Here is a 22,450-nt window from a genome sequence, read left to right on the forward strand (position 1 = left end):
CAATAGTATATTCAAGCCATTATTCTCTGCATCAAAAGACAAATGAACTTGTGGAAATTTAAAGGTATTCTGAAAAGGCTGGTGCTCACGATTCCAGGAAGGATTAGCATGATAGCTGAAACTGTGGAAATAGTGTGACATCATTCTGTATTTCATGGTCTCCATGATCAAGTATGGGAATTAGGTCATCATAAACACAAGAGATTCTGCTGATGCAGGAAATCCAAAGCAACACACACAAAATGCTGAAGGAAATCAGCAGCATCAATGGAGGAGAACAAAAAGTCAGCATTTCATGTTGAAAGGTCTCAGCCCAAAACGTCGCCTATTTACTCCCCTCCACAGATGCCGCCTGGCCTGCTGAGTTCCTCCAGTATTTAGTGTGTGTTGAATGGGAACTATGTGAGAAGCTACTTCGATATTTCCATATTGTATCAAGTTTCCAATTGGAATGGAGTCAATCTGTTAAAGGAATCACTACATAGGTCTCTGTGAATGCCAGAAGATCACAATGGCGTTTGAAGTTAAATAGATAAGGTTGTCAGCTACCTTCAAGAGACAGAGATGTGGCTAATTTAAACAATCTGTGTTGATGGTGAGGGTGCAGGTATAGCTTGGAGGATTACAATACAATTCTGCCAGATACAATTTGGGATCCATTTGCCACACCAGATGATTGTTATGGCAGGGGAGTTATATCCAAGGCCCAGACCTAATGATGGTTCTCAATCAAAAACAGACTGAGTGTGGTGCGGACAAATTGGCTGGCAAATTTCTGACTGTGCACTTTAATGGTATCTTATTGTTTTGAAAGTGTTTTGAGATGTTCTGAAATGAAGAAGAATAATGCTGTATAAATGCTTGTGTATCTTCACTAGTAGTTAAAAAGATTCTGGAACCATACAGTTGGATGACTCTTGAACTGAAGGAATAGACAAAATGGAGTTCAGTTTTTCAATGTTACTTCCATAATCATTGAAGACTGGCTAATCCACAGCAGAGGCAGTTGTCAGGGCTCTCAATTTGCTGATAGCGAGAACAGATCAGCTGGTGAAGCATTCTAGCTGGAGAATGGCAATAATTTCAGTAGCAACTGCGGTGCCTGGCTCAGTGGCTTAGTCCCAAAGCCCTTTGAGTGACATCAGTGAGTTAGGGACGCTGAATACAATGACATATTGATCTATTTTCTGTCCATCCCAATCACCTTGCTTTCCCAAGCCTAAAGCAACAGACTTGTCAGAATTGGAATCAGGTTGAAGATCACTGGTATATGTCGTGATATCTATTGTTTTGCGACAGCAGGACACTGTAGTACATAATTTAAAATATCTACAAAAACTATAAAAGGTCACCTGCCCTTTAATGAACTAGTTGGGTTTCCCCTAACAACTAACATGTCATAATTGAATCGTAGACAGCAAGTGGAGAAATCTCGTGGAGGCCAGCATTGTGAGCTGTGCTCATCTATGGCTGAATGCTGCAGCTGGACCATTGCCATCCTGTGGAACTGTAGTAGAGAACGTGTGAGGCACCAGCTGATGTGGCAACTGTTCCCGATGAGCTTGGCGGAGTCTATTTCTAATATATGTGGCATGTGTTTGCAGTAATGTCATCGTCCCTACATAGACTATCAAATGTGCCATCAAACAAGTATAGTCGTCTCTTCATCCATCTGAAAACTATATGCACCACTTAAAATGGAAGATATTTAGTCTTGTCTGTCGATTATCCTGTTTAATTGCAGTCATGTGTTCTTCACATCATTGCTATTGAGGAGTGTGGATGTTTCTTAAGATAATGATGAGTCAATTGTCGTGGTGAATCACAAATTACTTCCAGCATATTGTCTCTCCCTGTGGTGCTCTACATGTTGTCTCATGTCTCAATGTCTGTCCTTGCATGCTGATGAGGAATCCATTATAGAGCCCTCATGAGGCCCAAATACAAACAGGGACACTAGCATCTCAGTAGTTAACTTCTGAGCTCCCTGTCTCTACCTCTGCTGAGTTGAACCCGCAGAAGTTTTACCATGCTGGGAAGAAGGAAGTTAAAGATTTGTAGTCAGTTGTAGGAATATACTGTATGTGATAAACAAGTTCAGATTGTTGAGGGAAGTATATAGCTGTCATTGGTAAGATTTAAGGCATGGTAGTGTTCTTTGTATAGTAGTGCAAAGGTGGCCCTTAGGAATTCATAAGGGCATCCACTGTTCACCCATAATTATAGAATAAATAGCAACAGGAGCTAAATCATTTCCTGGAAACATGCAGTAGAAAGGTCAGGGTAAATTTTGTACAAATCTGATAGGTTCCAAAATTGTCAGTTTGGAGTTCAGTCTTAAACTTGCATAACTAAGCAATCATTCAGCAGCAAATTATAAATGTCTCCCTCTTAATTACAAGGACGATTAGCTAATTACAGGTTAGTTAGTTATTACAGGTTTTGTCTGGCCTGTGCTACGGTTCTTCATCTCCAGTGTTGTTTCAATTTGCTGGAATCTGGATTGTGTAAAGTGCTAGAGGACAATTAGCTGATTTCAAGGCTTCTCTGCAAATCAACTTCTGCTCCAGTTGATTGTGCAGTAGGCTTTCTACTGGAGTCCTGGGAATTATCAGTGATTAGAATCTCAACCTGACCAGCTACATAAATACATTGGCTCTTTGTGCAGATCAGAGGAGGGGTGTCCTATGGAAAGTGACTTTCAAGTCCTTTCCACCATCTATGAGACACAACATGATACCCTCTGCTAGCTCGTGCAGCACCTCTAGATTCAGTGCCAGCCAGGATCAACCATTTTAAACATACATTTGCTCCATTATCGGCAGGTGATGATTGCAATGAGTGCCTTCTACAATGTGCAATGTGATTACTTGGCCAGGCCACTCTGAAATCACAACCCACAAGCTCTACCACAAGGAGGGAAAGGGGAGTGTAGGAGCACCATCACCTACAGGTTCCCCTCCAACCCACTCACTATCCTGATTAGAACTATTTTTTTGGACATTTGTTGTTGCTGTGTGTACTGACTGTTAACTCCTGCCCTTCTTGACAAAAAACAGATTCCACTTGGCCAATGAAAGGTAATAAATCCATGCCTAGTTTCCTGGAGCCAGGCGAAATGGCTTCTTTCTATGGCAATGTTTTGCCAGATGTACTTGGGCCTTATTGACTATCTGATAGGCAACAAGAACAAGCTGTAAGACAGGCACCACATATGCACAATGAAAGCCATGCCACTGAAGGTCATGATATCTGTAAGGTTAGAGTACTGGGTGCGAAGTGAAGCTTCTATTGGATGTATCCTCCCGGGACACTCATGGCATAATTCAGCAGAGTGAACGTCCAAATTTATGTTGAACTATTGAATGCTCCTCAACATTGCCATTGTGGAGGGAGAGAGCCTGCTATGAGTTATTGGATCTCTAGCTTATAGACAGAGGTATAGAGAAAACTAAACTGACCCCTTCTGTCTGTGATGCTTGTCAAAAACTCGTCAAGAATATTACCTCAATTCCCTAGTCACTGTTATCCCACAACTTCCCTTTGCTGTTTTAGAGAAGTTTGGAGAGTCAACTTGTTGAATGAACATCTTCTCACATCTGCCTTGTCTCTGGGCCAAAATACTTAATGAGATTACTTCAGTTTTGAGCTTGACAATTTGAAATATTTGTACATACAAAAATGTTGCAGGTCTGTAGTGCATGAGAAAATCTTGGAGCACGATGTTGTATTTGGCAAAGCCACAAAACTGCTGAATATGTCTCAGAAGCCAGAGCGAATTCTATTCACTCTTCCTGCTCAAAAATTTGAAGTGATAAATATTTGCTACATTTCTTGTTGACTGAGTATGAAAACACATATTTTAGTTCTTCATTTCATGAACCGAGACAATTCTTCCAACTCTATTACAAATATTATTGGAGATCAAATGGGAGTTGCATAAAATGACACTGTAGGAAATGGGATATTTGTATAATTTTGTATGCAGTTATAATTTTCTGTAGTATTGAAGAACAAACTTATGATGTTTGTTTAAAAGGTTCGCTAAGGCATACGATCCAGAAGATTGGGTTACAATAAATGACAAGACTGGTGTTGTTAGAGCTTTACGTAAAATGGATCGTGAGTCTCCTTATGTAAATGAAAGTATTTACAGCGTTATTATTCATGCCGTTGATGATGGTAAGTCAGTATATAACAACTGCCTTTATATTTTTACTAGAAGATTTGTTTGTGTTCTCCTTACTAGCAATCTTCTCTTATTTAACTTCCAGATGAATTTTAATGATGATCTTGCTGTAAAAATCAATGATATTGAGATTAGTTTCAGATCTTTAAAGCCTCACTGCTTTGGAAATCTATTTTAATCTAAGAAGAATTTTAAACACAATAATTTATTATTTTCCACAATGGGCACTCATTTGGTTTAATTGATTGTGGCTGGTGGCAGTTACTTCAGTATTTTTTGCCCGTTGGACTTAAAAGTTCTAATATGATGCATTAGAAATTTCTACTATCTTCTAAGCAACCCACAGTAACTCAATTACAACTAATTTTTCTCCCCACCTGCAATTTGCATTATTTCCCTGAACAATTTTCATTGACTTTAAAGATAAAGGAGGAGAATTTTGATGGATTTCAACTTATTCCCTTAAAATCTATTATTAGATACATTAACACATTTCAAGATGTGCTAATTTTGTCTTTCTGAATATGCTCTTGGAGACTTACATTATCTCTTACAATTATTAGAATCTGATTTCATGCAGTGCAAGATTTTCCACTTCATTGCATTCTATTTTTGAATTCCTCTTTCAATCAACATGTGTTTCTTCTCCGATGAATTTTGGATCTGGGCATCATAGCAATTTACCCGCGGATTTCATTGGTGCCTCTAATTTGGATGAATATCTTGGAGAAGTGTTTAGTTTTTATGTGGAATAAGTCCTAATGTGATAGGACTAGATCTTCTGCTAAAAGACCAACCACTTCACGTAGCACTTTTGGCTTTTACTTAAATAATTGTGCAGACACTTGGGATTTGTACATGAAGACAAAAGTCTAAAATTTTCCCCTAGCTGATTGCCACTGATTGGACTGCTACTCTATTGTACTGAAATCCTCATTGAGAATGGTTAGGGCAGTGAGGTCTGTATAAATACTGTGGTTAGTTTCTAGAATGAACTAAGTCACAGATCTATACTGCCATCATTATAAGTAGGAGTGGAGTATTTGTTTACATGGCTGGGTGCCTGCTGAGTTTGAATTGTTCATTGCTGCTTCCTTGTAATACTAGATATCAACATCAAAAACAGTCAAAACAGGTTGAATGCAGGTGTTAGATCATGATCGATGATTCATATTAACTACATCATGTGATATCTCTCTCTCCTCCCCCTCTCTCTCCCCTCTCTCTTTCTCCCCTCTCTCTCTCCCTCTCTCTCTCCCCCCCTCTCTCTCCCCCCCTCTCTCTCCCTCTCTCTCTCCCCCCCTCTCTCTCCCCCCCTCTCTCTCCCCTCTCTCTCCCCCCCTCTCTCCCCCCCTCTCTCCTCTCTCTCTCTCCCCCTCTCTCTCTCTCACGTGCACATACACACACAGCAGAACTGACTGTAAATTTTACTTATGATTCCAATATAGATTGCACCTGTACCAGTTTTGAGTGAAATGTTTCCAAAGCAAGATCTCAGCTGACTGGTAATTCCAAACCAATGGACTTGCTCAAGGATAAAGGAAAAGGAGAAAGGAAGTGAATTTAGATGACATTTGACTGTTTATTTAAAAGAAAGATAACTTTACTCTTTTGACTTCCCCCTTCCTTTCTAGTCCTGAAGAGGGGTTTCAGCCTTAAATGTTGACTGTTTATTCATTTCCATAGATGTTGCCTGACCTGCGAGGTTCCTCCAACATTTTGTGTGTGTTGCTTAAGATAAATTTATATATTTTATTATAAGTACAATTCATTATTTATGATTTGCTTTCCTCCAGCAACACCACCTTTAACAGGCACTGCTACTTTGAATATTATGTTGAGTGATGTCAATGACAATAAGCCCTATTTGATCTCAACATATGAAAAATTGTGCTATAATGGCGAAACTCAGTTTGTGACTCTTAAAGCAAAAGATGACGACATGAATCCATTTGGAGGGCCATTTAAGTTTTCACTTCTGGATAATGAACCAAATATAAAGGAGCTGTGGGAATTGGAGACAATGACTGGTAGGTGGTAAACTTGATGCTGTTAGCCAAGGTCACTGTACTCTTGCAGAAGATTATTGACATTTAATTCTGGTTAATGTATAATGACAGATGCTTAACTTGGAATGGGCTTTTTGAGTCCTTGATAGTTGTATTTACCGACTAACCTTGTGTCAATAAACGTTGGTACTTTCATGGCAGGTTATTCAGTTAATCTTTTAAGAAGAAAGGAAATTCCAGTTGGAAACTACACCATACCTTTAACTGTTCAAGATAGACAGGGATTGGTCCAAAGGAACACATTACATATATGGGTCTGTTCCTGTCCTGATGGAAAAAGATGCCCTGATCCTAAGCCACCAACTGCTGCTCTGAGTGTTGCTGCTATTGTCCTTCTGTTTGCAGCTTTTCTGTTTTTGTTATGTAAGTAAATTCCTGCACCATAACCACATATTCAAACTGTGATTCAGTAAAACTGAATGTGAAAGTTTTCTCAATAATACATGTCAAACTCTTTAATTATCTAATTTATCAATACATTTGCCTGAGATCTGAGAGAATAGGGGAAGAGAGGGGCATATGTGACCAATTAAACCCTGTTTCTCTATCCACAGACAATGTTTGACTTGCTAAGTATTTCCATTTGTTTTTCTTTCAACTCTCTCTAATTCCAGGTAACGATGAAGTCATATTGTATGCTTTACACATTAATGGATTAAATTCAGCAAGTATTTGCTGACATCAGAATTTAATTTTTTGTTCTGTCTTTCAATGAACAAGGCTTTCTGATTAGGAACCAGTATCACAACAAATAATCTGACCTATTTTAAAGCGGTTGATAATTGACGATAACTTGTAAGGAAGTGTTTTTGTGGGAGATGAATTTCCATTTAGAAATTCATGATTCATTCACTACACCTCCCTATTGCCTTTTGAATAAATGTAGATTTTTCACTTCCATTATCTTGAGTGATTATTTCAGCTATTAGTCACTTCAGGAGGAATTGGTCCTCTATAGTGGCTTTAGTATTCATAAATTTAGTGAAATGTAGTGTTTAAATAAATCTTATTAATTATTCAGTTTGTTTTGTACTGGCCTCATATAGCTAACCTACCTAAATTTGTTTTCATTCCGTTGTGCTGTAGATATCAAAATCTTACAATCACTATTTGCACTTAACATTTAGATACTATTTTGGTCAACTGAACATTTTTAATCTATTCATTCTTGCAGACTTAACTAAATAATTTTTTTTCATAGTGGGTCTTTGTCTGATTATTTCCATGAAAAGGAAAAATCTCTTCCCGTTCTCAGCTGAGTATGCCTGTGGATCAATTATGAAATATGACCAGGAGGGACCTCATATTGATCTTAAAGTGAGTAAAACTGGGCTACAATTTAAATAGCAAACACGAGGAAATCTGCAGATGCTGGAAATTCAAACAACACACACAAAATGCTGGTGGAACACAGCAGGCCAGGCAGCATCTATAGGAGAAGTACTGTCGATGTTTCGGGCTGAGACCCTTCGTCAGTCCTTTGTGTATCAATACTTGAAGTGATAAGATCCATTAACACATTGAAGTAAATCTTGAGATGCTGATTCTGAATGGAGCTTCTGATGTTGAGCTTTTGCATGTTTAGTAAGTCCACACCATTTGTTTGGATAAAGCCAACTGTGCTCATCATCATATTATTTAGTGACAAACAATGCCGTGTCAGTCACAGTGCTCAATTACTCAACTTTATTTGGAGTCCAGGGGAAGGGCTGAGGCTTGGAAGTAAACTGTCACACTCTTGGGAATTCCAGAAATTTCAAAGAAAATTTTAGACATGTGGTTTAGAACATAAAGGGAAATATATATATTTTAGTTATGTTAATTTAGCTTACTTTTATCTCCAACATTCCCAAGATCTTTCTGTTTTTAACAAGCTTTTTTTAATATAAATTTTAGATTATTTACTTCAATTTGAACAGTTTTTTAATTATCTGACTGTCTCAAGCATTTAAAAGCAGTCAGAAATTTTCAGTTCTTTGAAAGGAGATGAAAATCAGCCCTCAACACTGCTTTCTGTTAAAGTTCATCTCTGGATGGAGAGCATTTGTAGTACACCTCATGAATCTGGATGTCTCCAAAGCTCACTGCGCACCCCCCCCCCCCCCCCCATGGTGCAGAAGTGTATGAGATCGATTTCCTACATCTGTAACAAGTGCATGGCGACTGGTAGGAACCACAGATGATGGCTTGGAGCAATGGGCCAGATCCAACAATGTTTTTAATAAATCCTACTTGTCAATGAAAAAAACAAGCTTCCAAATTTGGTTTTTCATTTATGTATAAGCTTCCAACTTCTCTTCAGTTATTTTCTTCATCCTCATTCATTGGGAAATATAATGAAATCCAAGTGAAGCATAAATTATTGCAATAGGTTAAATAATCAAAACATAATAATATAATTACTTAATGTAAAAAAAGGATGAATTAGTGTTAATCTTATTTCAGATTTCCACAATCTGCAAAATGTTCCTACTTAATAATTTGAAGTTGATGCATACTTTTTATAGGAAAGGGTGTAATTAATAAGTGCAAACTAATAGGACTGTAATGGACATTGTTCAAAATAGGTCTTTGGTGCTTAAGAGGTTTTGTTTGATTTCAGGAGTTGTCAAATAAGCTGCCTTTGTATGAAGAAGCAAATCTGAACTACATTGGTTCTGAAAAAGATAAAGTAAGTAAAATAATTTCTGTAGAATGTAAATGATATTGTCTTTAACATAGAAAATCTAGCATTAGGAAAAATGATGAGGTATTGCAATAAAATGGTTAGTGCAAACATTTGAAGCTCAAAATACCCTTTTAGCCCTTTTCACAAGGTCAGCACTGTCTAAATAATGAGATATATGCACTTTGGCAGTACTGGAAATGGGCAACTGCTCTTTCATAGAAACATAGAAACAGAGCTGTGTTAAACATGTCCCTACCTTAGAACTACCTAGGCTTTACCCATAGCCCTCTATTTTTCTAAGCTCCATGTAGCCATCCAGGAGTCTCTTAAAAGACCCTATCATTTCCACCTCCACTGTTGCCACCAGCAGCCCATTCCAGGCACTCACCACTCTCTGTGTAAAAAAAAAAGCTTAACCCTGACATCTCCTTGGTACCTACTTCCAAGCACCTTAAAACTATGCCCTCTCGTGCTAGTCATTTCAGCCCTGGGGGAAAGCCACTGATTATCCACAGGATCAATCCCTCTCATTATCTTGAACACTTCTATCAGGTCATCTCTCATTTTCTGTCGCTCCAAGGAGAAAAGGCCGAGTTCACTCAACCTATTCTCATAAGGTATGCTCCCCAATCCAGGCAACATCCTTGTAAATCTCATTTGCACCCTTTCTATGGTTTTCACATCCTTCCTGTAGTGAGTCGACCAGAATTGAGCACAGTACTCCAAGTGGGATCTGACCAGGGTCCTATATAGCTGCAACATTACCTCTCAGCTTTTAAACTCAATCCCACGATTGATGAAGGCCAATGCACCATATGCCTTCTTAAATACAGAGCCAACCTGCGTAGCAGCTTTGAGTGTCCTATGGACTCAGACCCCAAGATCCCTCTGATCTCATGCTGACTTTTTGGATTCTCAGAAAGCAGAGTGCAACACAGTCATAAATAAATGCACAACTTTGTGCTTGTAATAGTACTGCAAACTTGTGAAGCGTTAGCAATGATGTCAGCATTGTTTCTGATGTTTATTAGAATTTTGTTTTGATGTTTATTTTGTTTTGTCATATCATGAAATATTGCATTCCCCAAAATATTTCTATGTTCTAGAAGCATGCTATTCAATGAATAACATATACGCATATGAGCAACTTGGACTATTCATTGAGAAAAATGATGCCAGTCTACATGTCTTGTTAATATGCACAATTGCTACTTACACTATAAGATCACTTGAAAAGTCTTTACAATGGAATTTGATTTTTCTTGCTAACTGTACAGAAATGGTCAATCTGTGCAATTGTGGGGTTTGGTAAAATCAACTACACAATCAAATACACTTTAGGCATTTTGTGAGTAGAATCAATACCTAATGATGTGATCTATTACATACTGTTGTTTGGAACATTTTAAACTGGTTAAACTTTTCTCCTGAAGAAGTTGTTAGTCCCTCACATAGAAATCATGTTTTCCAAGCACTTATTTCATTCCAGATATATTTTTTTAATGACAGACTAACTTTTTGGCACTAACTCCTTCAGTCTAGTGCAGAATACTGGAGGTTGTGCAAGATTGCATACATATTTTGCAGTGAGGTGCATTGTAATCCTTTGGTGCTGCTGCATAAGTTGATCTTGCAGTATAAGAATATGGCTTCTGGTAACTCATGTTTTTAACAGTAATGGTGAAGGTCTGTGACCTCCTTTGGATGGAGTTTCAGTGATATAACTGAATATTATCATAGCTGCATTCCCCATGACCTCCCTAACAATAAGGCCCAGTCTTTGCAACAGGCAAGGAAGGTTGGAAGGGAGAAGGGCATGGATACAAGAGAGAAAGGATATCTGTATATAATACATTAGGGAGGCCTTTTCTAAGTGTGCTGTTAGGGACAATGTTGTTGTCCAGAGATTCTCCTGAGTATTCAGCAAGCTAATGAGTGGGGGAATTAATGGATTTCTCCAAATAATCTGCCCTTGGTATTTCATTGTTAAGACCCCAAGCTCAAGGGTAAAAATGCAATTTCTACTGGCATGGGCCTAAGAATTACTTAGTAAAAATTATGATAACTCTCTTAACTAAAAGCTGCATCTCGTCTGCATTTGGCTGACAAGGACAGCAGATGAGATTTTACAAAGGATGTGTTATTTTGCTACCAGCAACAAAAGCTGCCTGTATTCACTGCTGACCACTGTGATATGTGGGAGCTTATGAAGAGCCCCTTCTATTGATCTAGGTTTCCAAACTGTGCCAAATCTTAATGCCAATGCCCTGTTGTGGCATGGTCTTGCACAATATAATGATATACTGTCACATGGTGGTTTGTTAAGGTTGTTATAGCCGGGGGTGGTAGTAGGGAAAAGCTACCACTACCTATTGAACGCTCCCAATGGCGTGCATCTGAACAAGCCAAGTCCACTTCCTCGTTTTCTGTTTCTACTGACCGGAGAAGGATTTACTGGCACCTTAAAACCAGCCACTTTGGGCAGATCAGCCGTGGTTGGCAACTCATCTACGAGAAGGAAAACTCAGATCTCAAACCCTTGCAGCTATACCCACTCATGGGGAAGGCTTCGGGAGTAAACCTCAAGGGAAAACCCAGAGCTGGAGTCCCTAAGGCAGTGCTACGTCAAGCTCAATGCTGATTGGCAACTCCTATGACTCCGCTGGTGCCAAATTGTTGTGGTCTCTGCGGTTCATTTGGATTCATCATCTACATGGAGATGAGGAGGCTACTCCATGGGCAATCGCTTGCCCTCCATATTGCAGTGCTCTGGCTAGTGTATCATGCAGACAGCTGAGACACAATGTTCATGATCAAACCCTCTCAATGGAGAGCCTTAGTCAAACGGAGATGGGAAGGAAGATGGTAGAAGAGATCTACCAATGAAAAATAGTTGAATAATCTAAGCAGTACCATTATCCAATCATCAATCATGTCAAGGATTTTGCACTTCCACTTTAATTCCAAATGATTAAAATTCATAACAATTTAAAGCAATTAGTAAATAATTTAATACATATTTTCTTACAATCTTTCCTCCACTTTCAATTCAGTATACACCAGGTCTAAGCTTAAACAGCAGCAATTTGGTACAAAGCTTTTGGTATTTCCATTTGTTGGAATTCAGGGTTTCTTCCCCCTTTTTTTCAAATCCATTGATTCTTGCTACACAATGCCTCACTGACATTTCTTTAACTTGGGTAGTATTCTTCATACCTCAGTTATATATTGATGATCATCAATGCAGAACACCACAAGGAATTTGATTTTCAAGGTCTGTGAAAAAATATTTTGAAGCAGAGACAATTGATTGATTTTTCTCTTCCTAATCAAGGCATACTGAGCATAAGTCAAGTCAAGTCAAGTCACTTTTTATTGTCATTTTGACCATAACTGCTGGTATAGTACATAGTAAAAACGAGACAACATTTTTTCAGGACCATGGTGTTACATGACACAGTACAAAAACTAGACTGAACTACGTAAAAAACAACACAGAAAAAAAACTACACTAGACTACAGACCTACCCAGGACTGCATAAAGTGCACAAAACAGTGCAGGCATTACAATAAATAATAAACAAGACAATAGGGCAGTAAGGTGTCAGTCTAGGCTCTGGGTATTGAGGTTTCTGTTAGCTTTGGGGAAGAAACTGTTACATAGTCTGGTCGTGAGAGCCCGAATGCTTCGGTGCCTTTTCCCAGACGGCGGGAGGGAGAAGAGTTTGTATGAGGGGTGTGTGGGGTCCTTCATAATGCTGTTTGCTTTGCGGATGCAGCGTGTGGTGTAAATGTCCATAATGGTGGGAAGAGAGACCCCGATGGTCTTCTCAGCTGACCACACTATCCGCTGCAGGGTCTTGCGATCCGAGATGGTGCAATTTCCGAACCAGGCAGTGATGCAGCTGTTCAAGATACTCTCAATACAACCCCTGTAGAATGTGATGAGGATAGGGGGTGGGAGATGGACTTTCCTCAGCCTTCACAGAAAGTAAAGATGCTGCTGGACTTTCTTTGCTATGGAGCTGGTGTTGAGGGAACAGGTGAAATTCTCCACCAGGTGAACACCAAGAAATTTGGTGCTCTTATCAATCTCTACCGAGATGTGGTGTATCTACTGTTGCATAGATTTCAAATACTTAATTCATTAATTGACAGTCAAACTCTAGAAATGCCTGTTTTACTGGAATTTTAAAAGAAATGAATATTCATTCATTCACACTGAGTGAAAAATGACTGAAATTATTGATGAGGATTTTAAGTTCAGAAGTCAGGAGACAGGTCTCACCACTGATCATCAAACTAGCCTGCATGGATTTTGCAGTTGGTTGGAAAAATATGTTACTTGTGAACTCCAGGATAAAATTATTGGTTGAGAAAAAATGTTATTCAAGATAAAAATTGAGCACAAAATTTCATTCAGTTTTCCAAACCTTTTAAGATTTTCTGTGATTTAGTTTCCTACTATTGACTATATTTTCCATAAACCTGTGCAATTGGTCAATATTTTAGACCATAATTTCCTTCCATTAAAAATATTTCCTCAATGTAAGTGGAACCTATAACATTGTATAGATATTGTTGGAAATATTTTGTACCTAATGCTATAACTTTAATGTTTCTAATCAACTACTTCTGAGAAATTGGATTTTAAATTCATGGAAGTACCTTTAAATGTGCAAAACATATGTATAAATCTGACAGCCATCCATATCTAGTCCTTCACAAGTTTTTTTAATGCCTCCACTCTATATTCTAGCTACCTGGTATCTTAGTAACATCAATAAACTTGGATATAAGGCCTTCTTTTTCTTCATTCATTGTTGTTCCATTACAAGTCCGTGAAGAACACCAATCAACATGAAACATCAATTGATTATGCACTAACGACATGGCTCTAAATCCCACCTCCTCACTAATTTTATTTGTAACTTAATCAGTTGCCTCTTATCTTATGAATTCTCAAAGCTGTTAGCAATTTGTGTTTAATCATGTAAGTGCTTTGTATAAGTCAATTTGAAGAACATGGATGAATACACTTTATGTTTGACTTATTTTCACTTTAGGGGATGACAGGAAGTATGATGAAGACTTTTCGACAATACGGTGCAAATGATTCAAGAATCTGGGGTTATAGGCGTGATTCAGTAAGAACAAATCTTTAATTGCTACTGAGTGATGTTATCTTTTATTTTTGATAGGGTGTCAGGCAACACATTGTTGTAGGTCATAGTCAAGGAGTCATACAGCACAAAGAACTATTCAATTCAAGTTTAGTTGTTCATAAATACTCATGAATACAGTCAAAGGAAACAGTGTTTCTCCAGGATCAAGGTGCAAAACACAGTACCAACAGTCACACATAGTACAAGGCATACACAAGATAGCAAATACAATGTTATCACAATCATGCAATAAAAGAGACCAAAACTCATGCCATCAATCCACAATTGACCACAATAGATGCTGTCTCCATCCAAGCAAACACTGCGGGAGGCGGTTGGGGGGGGGGGGGGGCTACAGGCTGGATGGTGCACCACACTGCCCCTGGAGGAGTGCAATGGCCCCGATGCCCACCCATCACACCCCACCCCCCACCCTCCCAGGGCCCAGAGCTCACACATACAAGATAACAAGCCCATGTAGAATGTCAGTAAAATACAACCAGAGTGGCATCTTTTGTTGGCCCCATAGAACCCGCTGCTACCGATCACTCCATGTTACCAAAAGTTATTTGGTTACCAGCAACAAAAACTTTCTGTTTTCACAGCTGTCTACTGTGAAAAGTGGGAGCTTGTGAAGAACACTTTCTATTGAACTGGGTTTCTAAACTGTGCCAGTTCTTAATGCCAACGCCCTTTTGTGGCATGTTCTTGCATAATAGAATGATATACTGACAAATGAAGCCGAGGAGGAAGAGAATGCTGGTACAGGTGTACCCATGAAAAATAATTGTTAGTTAGATAAGCGGCAACATTTTGATTACCCAACTGTCAAACATGTCAAAAGTTTTGAATTTGAACTTTAATTCCAATCAATTAAAGTTCAAAGTAAATTTATTATCAAAGTACATATATGATGTCACCATATGAAACTCTGAGATTCCTTTTTGCAAGCATATTCATTAAATCCATAATAGAATAATAACCATAATGGAATAAATGAAAGACCACACCAACTTGGGCATTCAATCAGTGTGGAAAAGGCAACAAACTGTTCAAATACAAAAATAAATGAATAATAATAATTAACAATTAAGCAATAAATATTGAGAACATGAGATGAAGAAACCTTGAAACAGAGTCTATATGTTGTGATAACATTTCAATGGCGGAGTAAGTGAATTTGAGTGAATTTGAGTGAAGTTATACCCTCTGGTTCAAGAGCCTGATGGTTGACGGAGAGTAACTGTTCCTGACGCTGGTGATGTGAGTCCTGAGGCTCCTGTTCTTTCTTCCTGATGGCAGCAGTGAGAATAGAGTATGACCTGGGTGACAGGGGCCCATGATGATGGATGCTGCTTTCCCACTGCTACGCTCTGTGTAGCTGTGCTCGGTGGTGGAGATGGCTCGAACTGTGATGGACTGGGCTGTATTCACTACTTTTTGTAGTATTTTCCATCCAAGGGCATTGATATTTCCTTTCCTGGCTATAATGCAACCAGTCAATATACTCTCCAGCACACACCTATAGAAGTTTGTCAAAGTTTTAGATGTTAAGCCGAATCTTACAAACTACCAAGGTAGTAGAGGCACTGCCATGCTTCTTCATAATTACACTTGCATGCTTGGCCCAGGATGGGTCCTCCAAAATCATAGCACTGAGGAATTTAAAGTTGTTGACCCATTGCATCTCTGAACCTTCGATGAGGACTGGCTCATGGACCTCTGTTTTCCACTTCCTAACATCAATAATCACCTCTTTGGTCTTGCTGAATTTGAAATAATATTCATAAAACACTCTTTTTTTTAAAGTAAGCAATGTACCACTTGTTCTGTTGCAATCTTTCCTCCTGATCCAATACAGTAATGGTTTTGCACCAGATGCAAGTTTAAATAGCAGCAATAGTATACAGAAATTGCGACATTTCCATTGGTTGGAATTCAGGTTTTCCTCCTGTTTTTCCCCCCCAAATGCATTGATTCTTGCTACACTATGTTTCACTAACATTTCTTTAAATTGGGTATCATTCTCCATACCTCAGTTAGACATTGAATGTCAACTGGATGTTCCTCGATGCAGAACACCACAGGGAATTTGATTTTCAAGATCTATGAAACCATATGTTACATCAGAGTTTATTGGTTAATTTTCCTCCTTCCTTATCAAGGCATACTGACCCTAAATATGGTGTGTCTACTGCTGAATAGATTTCAACCAGTTAATTCAAAAATTAATGACGAATCTCTAGAAATATCTGTTTTGATGCATCTTTAAAAGAATCTCATTCATACATACACAATAACTGAAAGTGGCTGAAGCTAATGATGAGGATTTTAAGCTTAGTGGTTATGAGACAGGCCTCCCCACTGCTCCTGAAATCAGCCAACAAGGATATTGTATAGTTAGCAGTTAGTTGAGAAAGGGTGTTATTTGTGAACCCCAGGATAAAATTCTCAGTTGAGCAGTATAGTTGATCAGGATACAAGTTGGGCTCAAAACTGTATTCATTTTTTGACAAATGAATTAACTTCTAAGATTTTCCTTGAGTTCATTTCTTATCATTGACTATGTTTATGATAAACCTATGCGATTAGACACTGTTTTAGACCATAATTGCTTTTAATTAAAAATATCTCCTCATGTAAGTAAACAATCTATAATGTTTTATTGCTATAGTTGGAAATATTTTCAATCTAATATTAATAATTTTAATGTTTCTAATCCACCACTTCTGAGAAATCTGATTTTAAATCTATTGAAATATTTTTAAATGTGCTAAATATCTGTTCAAATCTGGCAGCCATCTATAATCAGTACTTTACAAGTTATTTAAAATATCTCCACTCTATATTTTAGACACCTAGTATCATCAATAAACTTGGATAAAAGGCCTTCTTTTCCTTCACTCATTTTTGTTCCATTACAAGTCTGCGTTGAACACCACTCAACACATAACAAGAATTTATTATGTACTATTGACACAATTCATTTTCTCACGTCCTGTAGTTTCAAACTTAGTAAGTTGCCTCTTATTTTATAAGCTCTCAAAGCTGTTAGCACATTGTGTGTGTAATCATGCACGTGGTTTTTATCAGCCACTTTGAAGAACCTAGATAAATACATTTATGTTGGACTTTCTTTCACTTTAGGAGATGACAGGATGTACGATGAGGACTTTTGGAAAATACAACATGAATGATTCAGGAATCCAGATTTATAGGCATGATTTGGTAAGAACAAATCTTTAATTGCTACCTAATGATGTTTCCTTTTCATTTTGGTAGGCTGTTAGGTAATACAATGTTGTAGGTCATAGTCAAGGAGTCATACAGTGCAAAGGGCAATTTAATTCAAGTTTAATTGTCATACATAAATACTCGTGAATACAGTCAAAGGAAACAGCGTTACACAGAGCACAAGACAGCAAATGCAATGTTATCGAATCACTTGTGCCATCAATCTACAGTTGACCACAATAGATCTCCTGTTTCCATCCGGGCAACACTGTGGGGAGTGGGGGTGGGGGGGAGGGAGGCTCCAGCCTGGACAGTGCACTACACCGCCCTCAGAGGAAAGCATTGGCCCTGACCCCCGCCCCCCCAACTCCGGGCCCAGAGCTCACGCACACAAGATAACCAGCCCATGTAGAATGTCCGTAAAATACAACCAGAGTGGCACATCTTTTGTTAACCATATAGAAACTGCTGCTACTGATCACTCTGTTACCGGAAGTTATTTGGTTACCAACAACAAATGCTGTCTGTTTTCACAGCTGATTACTGTGATAAGTGGGAGCTTGTGAAGAACCCCTCCTACTGAACTGGGTTTCTAAACAGTGACAATTCTTAATGCCAACGCCCTTTTGTGGCATGTTCTTGCATAATAGAATGATATACTGACAAATGGAGAGGAGAAGGATGAGAATGCTGGTACAGGTGTACCCATAAAAAAATAATTGTGAGTTAGATAAGCAGCAACATTTCCAATAGCCAGCTATCAATCATGTCAAAAGTTTGGAATTTGCACTTTAATTCCAAATATTTAAAGTTCAAGTTCAAAGTTGAAAGAAAATTATTATCAAAATCACTTACATACGACTCTGAGATGCATTTTTTGTTGACATATTCAATCATCTATAATAGAATAATGACCATAATAGAATCAATGAAAAACCACACCAACTTGGGTGTTCGACCAGTGTTGAAAGGGTTAAAAATTGTGGAAATACAAAAAGTAATATAGAAACATAGAAAACCTACAGCATAATACAGGCCCTTGGGCCCACAAAGCTGTCCTAAACATGTCCTTACCTGAGAAATTACCTAGGGTTACTCATAGCCCTCTATTTTTCTGAGCTCCATATACCTGTCCAGGAGTCTCTTAAAAGACCCTATGGTATCCGCCTCCACCACTGTCGCCAGCAGTCCATTCCACGCACTCACCACTCTCTACATAAAAAAAACTTACCCCTGATATCTCCTCTGTACCTACTTCTAAGCACTTTAAAACTGTGCCCTCTCGTGCGAGCCATAATATGTAATAATAATAATAAAAATAAACAAATGCTATAAGTGTCAAGAACATGAGATGATGAGCCCTCGAAAGTGAGTCTGTAGGTTGTGGGAACATTTCAACGATGGAACAAGTGAATTTGAGTGAAGTTATCCCCTTTGGTTCAAGGGCCTAATACAGGCCCTTCGGCTCACCTTCTATTGAGAGGTATTAACTGTTCCTGAATCTGGTGGTGTGAGTCCTGAGGCTACTATACCACCTTCCTGATGGGAGCAATGAGAAGAGAGCATGACCTGGGTGATGGGGGCCCATGAGGGTGGCTGCTGCTTTCTGGCTACTGCACTCCATGTAGATGTGCTCAGTGGTGGGGAGGGCTTTACCTGTGATGGACTTGGCTGTATTCATTACTTTTTGTTGGATTTACCATTCAAGGGCATTGGTGTTTCTATTCCAGGCTATGATGCAGCCACTACACAGTTTGTCCAAGTTTTAGATGTTGTCTGAAACTTACAAACTCCTAAGGTAGTAGAGATGCTGTCATGTATTCTGCGTAATCGCACTTGCATGTGGGCACAGGATAGTTCCTCCAAAGTAATAACACGAGGAGCTTAAAGTTGCTGACCCTCTCCATTTGTGATCCTCACTGGCTCATGGATTTCTGGTTTCCACTTCGTGAAGTCAACAATCAGCTCCTTGGGCTTGCTGACATTGAATTAAAGTTCACAGAGCACTAACATTTCATTAAATTGGGTGTCCTTCTTCATACCTCAATTAGATATTGAATGGCAGTCGGATGTTCATCAGTACAGAACACCACATGGTTTTGACTTTCAAGATCTAGGAAAACATATTTTGCAGCAGTTTTATTGGTTGATTTTCTTCCTTTCTTATCAAGGTCTACTGACCCTAAATATGGCGTATTTACTGCTGAATAGATTTTAACCACTTAACTTAAAAATTAACGACAAATCCCTAGAAATATCTGTTTTGTTGCATCTTTAAAAGAAGCTCATTCATTTATACACAATGACAGGAAGTGGCTGAAGCTAATGATCAGGATTTTAAGCTTAGTGGTCATGAGACAGGTCTCCCCACTGATCTTGGAATCAGCCAACAAGGATATTGTATAGTTAGCAGTTAGTTGAGAAAGGGTGTTAGTTATGAACACCAGGATAAAATTTTCAACTGAGCAGAATAGTTGATTAGGATGCAAGCTGGGCTCAAAATGGCATTCATTTTTTGACAAGTGAATTAACTTCTAAGATCTTCTTTGAGTTCATTTCTTATCTGTGTCTACAATAAACCGATTCAATTAGATAATGCTTTAGACCATAATTGCTTTTATTTAAAAATATCTTCTCATGTAAGTGGTAATCTGTGATATATTATTGATATAGTTGGAAATATTTTGCAACCAGTGCTAACAATTTTAATGTTTCTAATCCACTGCTTCTGAGAAATCTGATTTTAAATCTATGGAAGTATATTTAAATGTGTGAAACAACTGTTCAAATCTAACAGCCATCTATATCTAGCCCTTTACAAGTTTTTCTAAATACCTCCACTCTCTATTCTGCCTACCTATTATCTTAGTATCATTTGCTATACACTTGGATAAAAGGCCTTCTTTTCCTTCACTCATTTTTGTTCCATTACAAGTCTGCATTGAACACCACTCAACTCATAACAAGAATTCGTTACGTACTAATGACCCAGTTCAATATCCCACCTCCTCACTAATTAAATATCAAACTTATAGGTTTCCTTTTATTTTATAAACTCTCAAAGCTGCTAGCATATTTGTATGTGTAACCATGGCAAGTGTTTTAATAAGCCAATTTGAAGAACATAGATAAACACACTTGACTTTCTTTCACTTTAGGGGATGACAGGAAATATGAAGGGGAATTTCGGACAATTCATGTATGATTCCAGATCTCAGACTTCTCAGCACAGTTTTGTAAGAACAAGACTTTAATTTCTACTTCATGATGTATACTATTCATTTTGATAGGATGTTATGAAACACATGATTGTAGGTCATAATCATGGTATGCAGCACAGAAATAGGCTCTTTGGACTGTTTACCCCAAGGTGTCCACCCCAGATAGAAGAAGAAGAAAGCCCTTAACTCCGAGTGGACTCGTCGGGACGCTGTCATCATGGCGTTTATTTTTTTAGCAGGATTTCTTATTTTTACGAGGCCGAGTTGCTAGCTCAACACTCAACCCAGCACGGATGAAAAGCGTGCAAGGGAGGCAGCCGGATTCGAACTCAGGAGCCTGCACTCTGAAGTCCGGCGCTGATGCCACTATGCCACCAGCTGGCTAACCCCATATAGAACCATTTTATTCACACATTTGTTGATTTATTGATACAGCGCAGAATTGGCCCTTCTATTCATTTTGATAGGATGTTATCTAGCCCTTCTAGCCCTTTGAGCCTCCACCCCAGCATATCCACAGCCCCAATTAATCCTAGTCTAGTCACAGGATAATTTAGAAAGACCTGGTACGCCTTTGGACTGTGGAAGGAAACCAGAGCACTCAGGGAAAAGCCACACATTCTACAAGGAGGATGTAGGGAGGCTCCTTATAGAATGGTGCAGGATTTGAACTCTGAATTCCGGAGCATCCTGATTATTGTGAAGCTCCTCAGCCTAGTTGCTGTGTATAGCCCACACTCCTCAAAACCTTCTCCATCCATGTGCCAGTTAAAATATATTTTAAAGATTGGAAACGTACTTGCCTCCTCTACTTCCTTATTCAAAGGCATGGTGGTGCTTTTTCAGCAATATAAGTAACCTGATTTGGCTGCAACTGGAGTATTATAACCATCTCTGGGCACGACACTTTAGCAAAGATGTAAGAGCTTTGAGTAGAATGCAGTAAACATGATTGCCAGGTCCAGGTCCTTGTATATAGACAGACCAGAGAAGATGGAGTTGCTCTTCAAGGAACAGAGGCATCACGCTGCTCATTAAGTGATGTAATTTGAAGCTTGGCCAGTGGGGGAAGAATAGAGGGTGGTTAGCGCAGGGTAGGGCATATGGGTCATGAATGAAGTACCCAATTGTGTTAGTGGTAGCATGTGAGTGAGTGTTTGTATATCTACAAACAGCAGCACTGTTGACGGTGAGCATCTCATGTTGTCTTTCCAATATTAACTTTGGTTGCTTTTGCCACATTTCTCAAATCCTGAGAAAATGTGATCTGGTGTCAGAGATAGATCACTCAGTTCAAAGTTTAACGCTGATCATGTGTTGGCACAGAATTCCAGATATGCAATATTTTAATTAAAAATACATAAATGAGCTGCTTAATAATGCTGTTTTCTTTCAGGATAACTTGGCAATTCTAATGAATTTCACAGGAAATTACATAAAAAAGGTAAGAAAAGAATTATTCGGATTTATGAGAAATTTATGAGTGGCATGTTGTTCTTTCTTGTGTGTCTGGAAACCGGGAATTTGCGTTTTCTTTGCTGGGGAGAGATGAGGAGAGAAGACGTGAATGGAGAGAATTGATAGACCACCAGTCAGAGTGGACTTGGAGCGAAGGTCCAAAGGTCAGCGATGATCGAAGGTCGATGGTGGATGAACGGCCTTATCACTGAGCTCCAACATTGTCCATTGGACTGTTTCATGAGAATGAACCCTTTTCTTTTTTTATTTCTTTACTAACCATATAGTCAAATTAAGAATTATAAAGCTCAATCATTTAATTGCATATGGTGTACTGTTTGTTATTTCGGGGTACTGATTTGTAACAGGGGACACATCATGCAGCATCCACCCAAACGAGATTTCTTAAGTTTGGCCGGACCAGGGAGCTATCATCCCTTATATTA

At 38.6% G+C, this 22,450-nt stretch overlaps 1 protein-coding gene across 1 annotated transcript in view; it reads left to right on the forward strand.

The window, feature by feature from the left end:
* Positions 1 to 22,450, forward strand: part of LOC140736015 (cadherin-like protein 26) — an 80,851-nt gene that overhangs the window by 50,791 nt on the left and 7,610 nt on the right. Inside the window, exons 9-17 of the mRNA XM_073061694.1 lie at positions 4,040 to 4,182; positions 5,986 to 6,219; positions 6,400 to 6,621; positions 7,460 to 7,575; positions 8,861 to 8,929; positions 13,993 to 14,073; positions 17,239 to 17,319; positions 20,484 to 20,561; positions 21,943 to 21,990. Coding sequence (XP_072917795.1) covers positions 4,040 to 4,182; positions 5,986 to 6,219; positions 6,400 to 6,621; positions 7,460 to 7,575; positions 8,861 to 8,929; positions 13,993 to 14,073; positions 17,239 to 17,319; positions 20,484 to 20,561; positions 21,943 to 21,990 — 1,072 coding nt within the window. The remainder of the gene's footprint in view (positions 1 to 4,039; positions 4,183 to 5,985; positions 6,220 to 6,399; positions 6,622 to 7,459; positions 7,576 to 8,860; positions 8,930 to 13,992; positions 14,074 to 17,238; positions 17,320 to 20,483; positions 20,562 to 21,942; positions 21,991 to 22,450) is intronic.

This window comes from Hemitrygon akajei, chromosome 11 (assembly GCF_048418815.1).
Source record: "Hemitrygon akajei chromosome 11, sHemAka1.3, whole genome shotgun sequence".
NCBI classification, from domain to species: Eukaryota; Metazoa; Chordata; class Chondrichthyes; order Myliobatiformes; family Dasyatidae; genus Hemitrygon; species Hemitrygon akajei.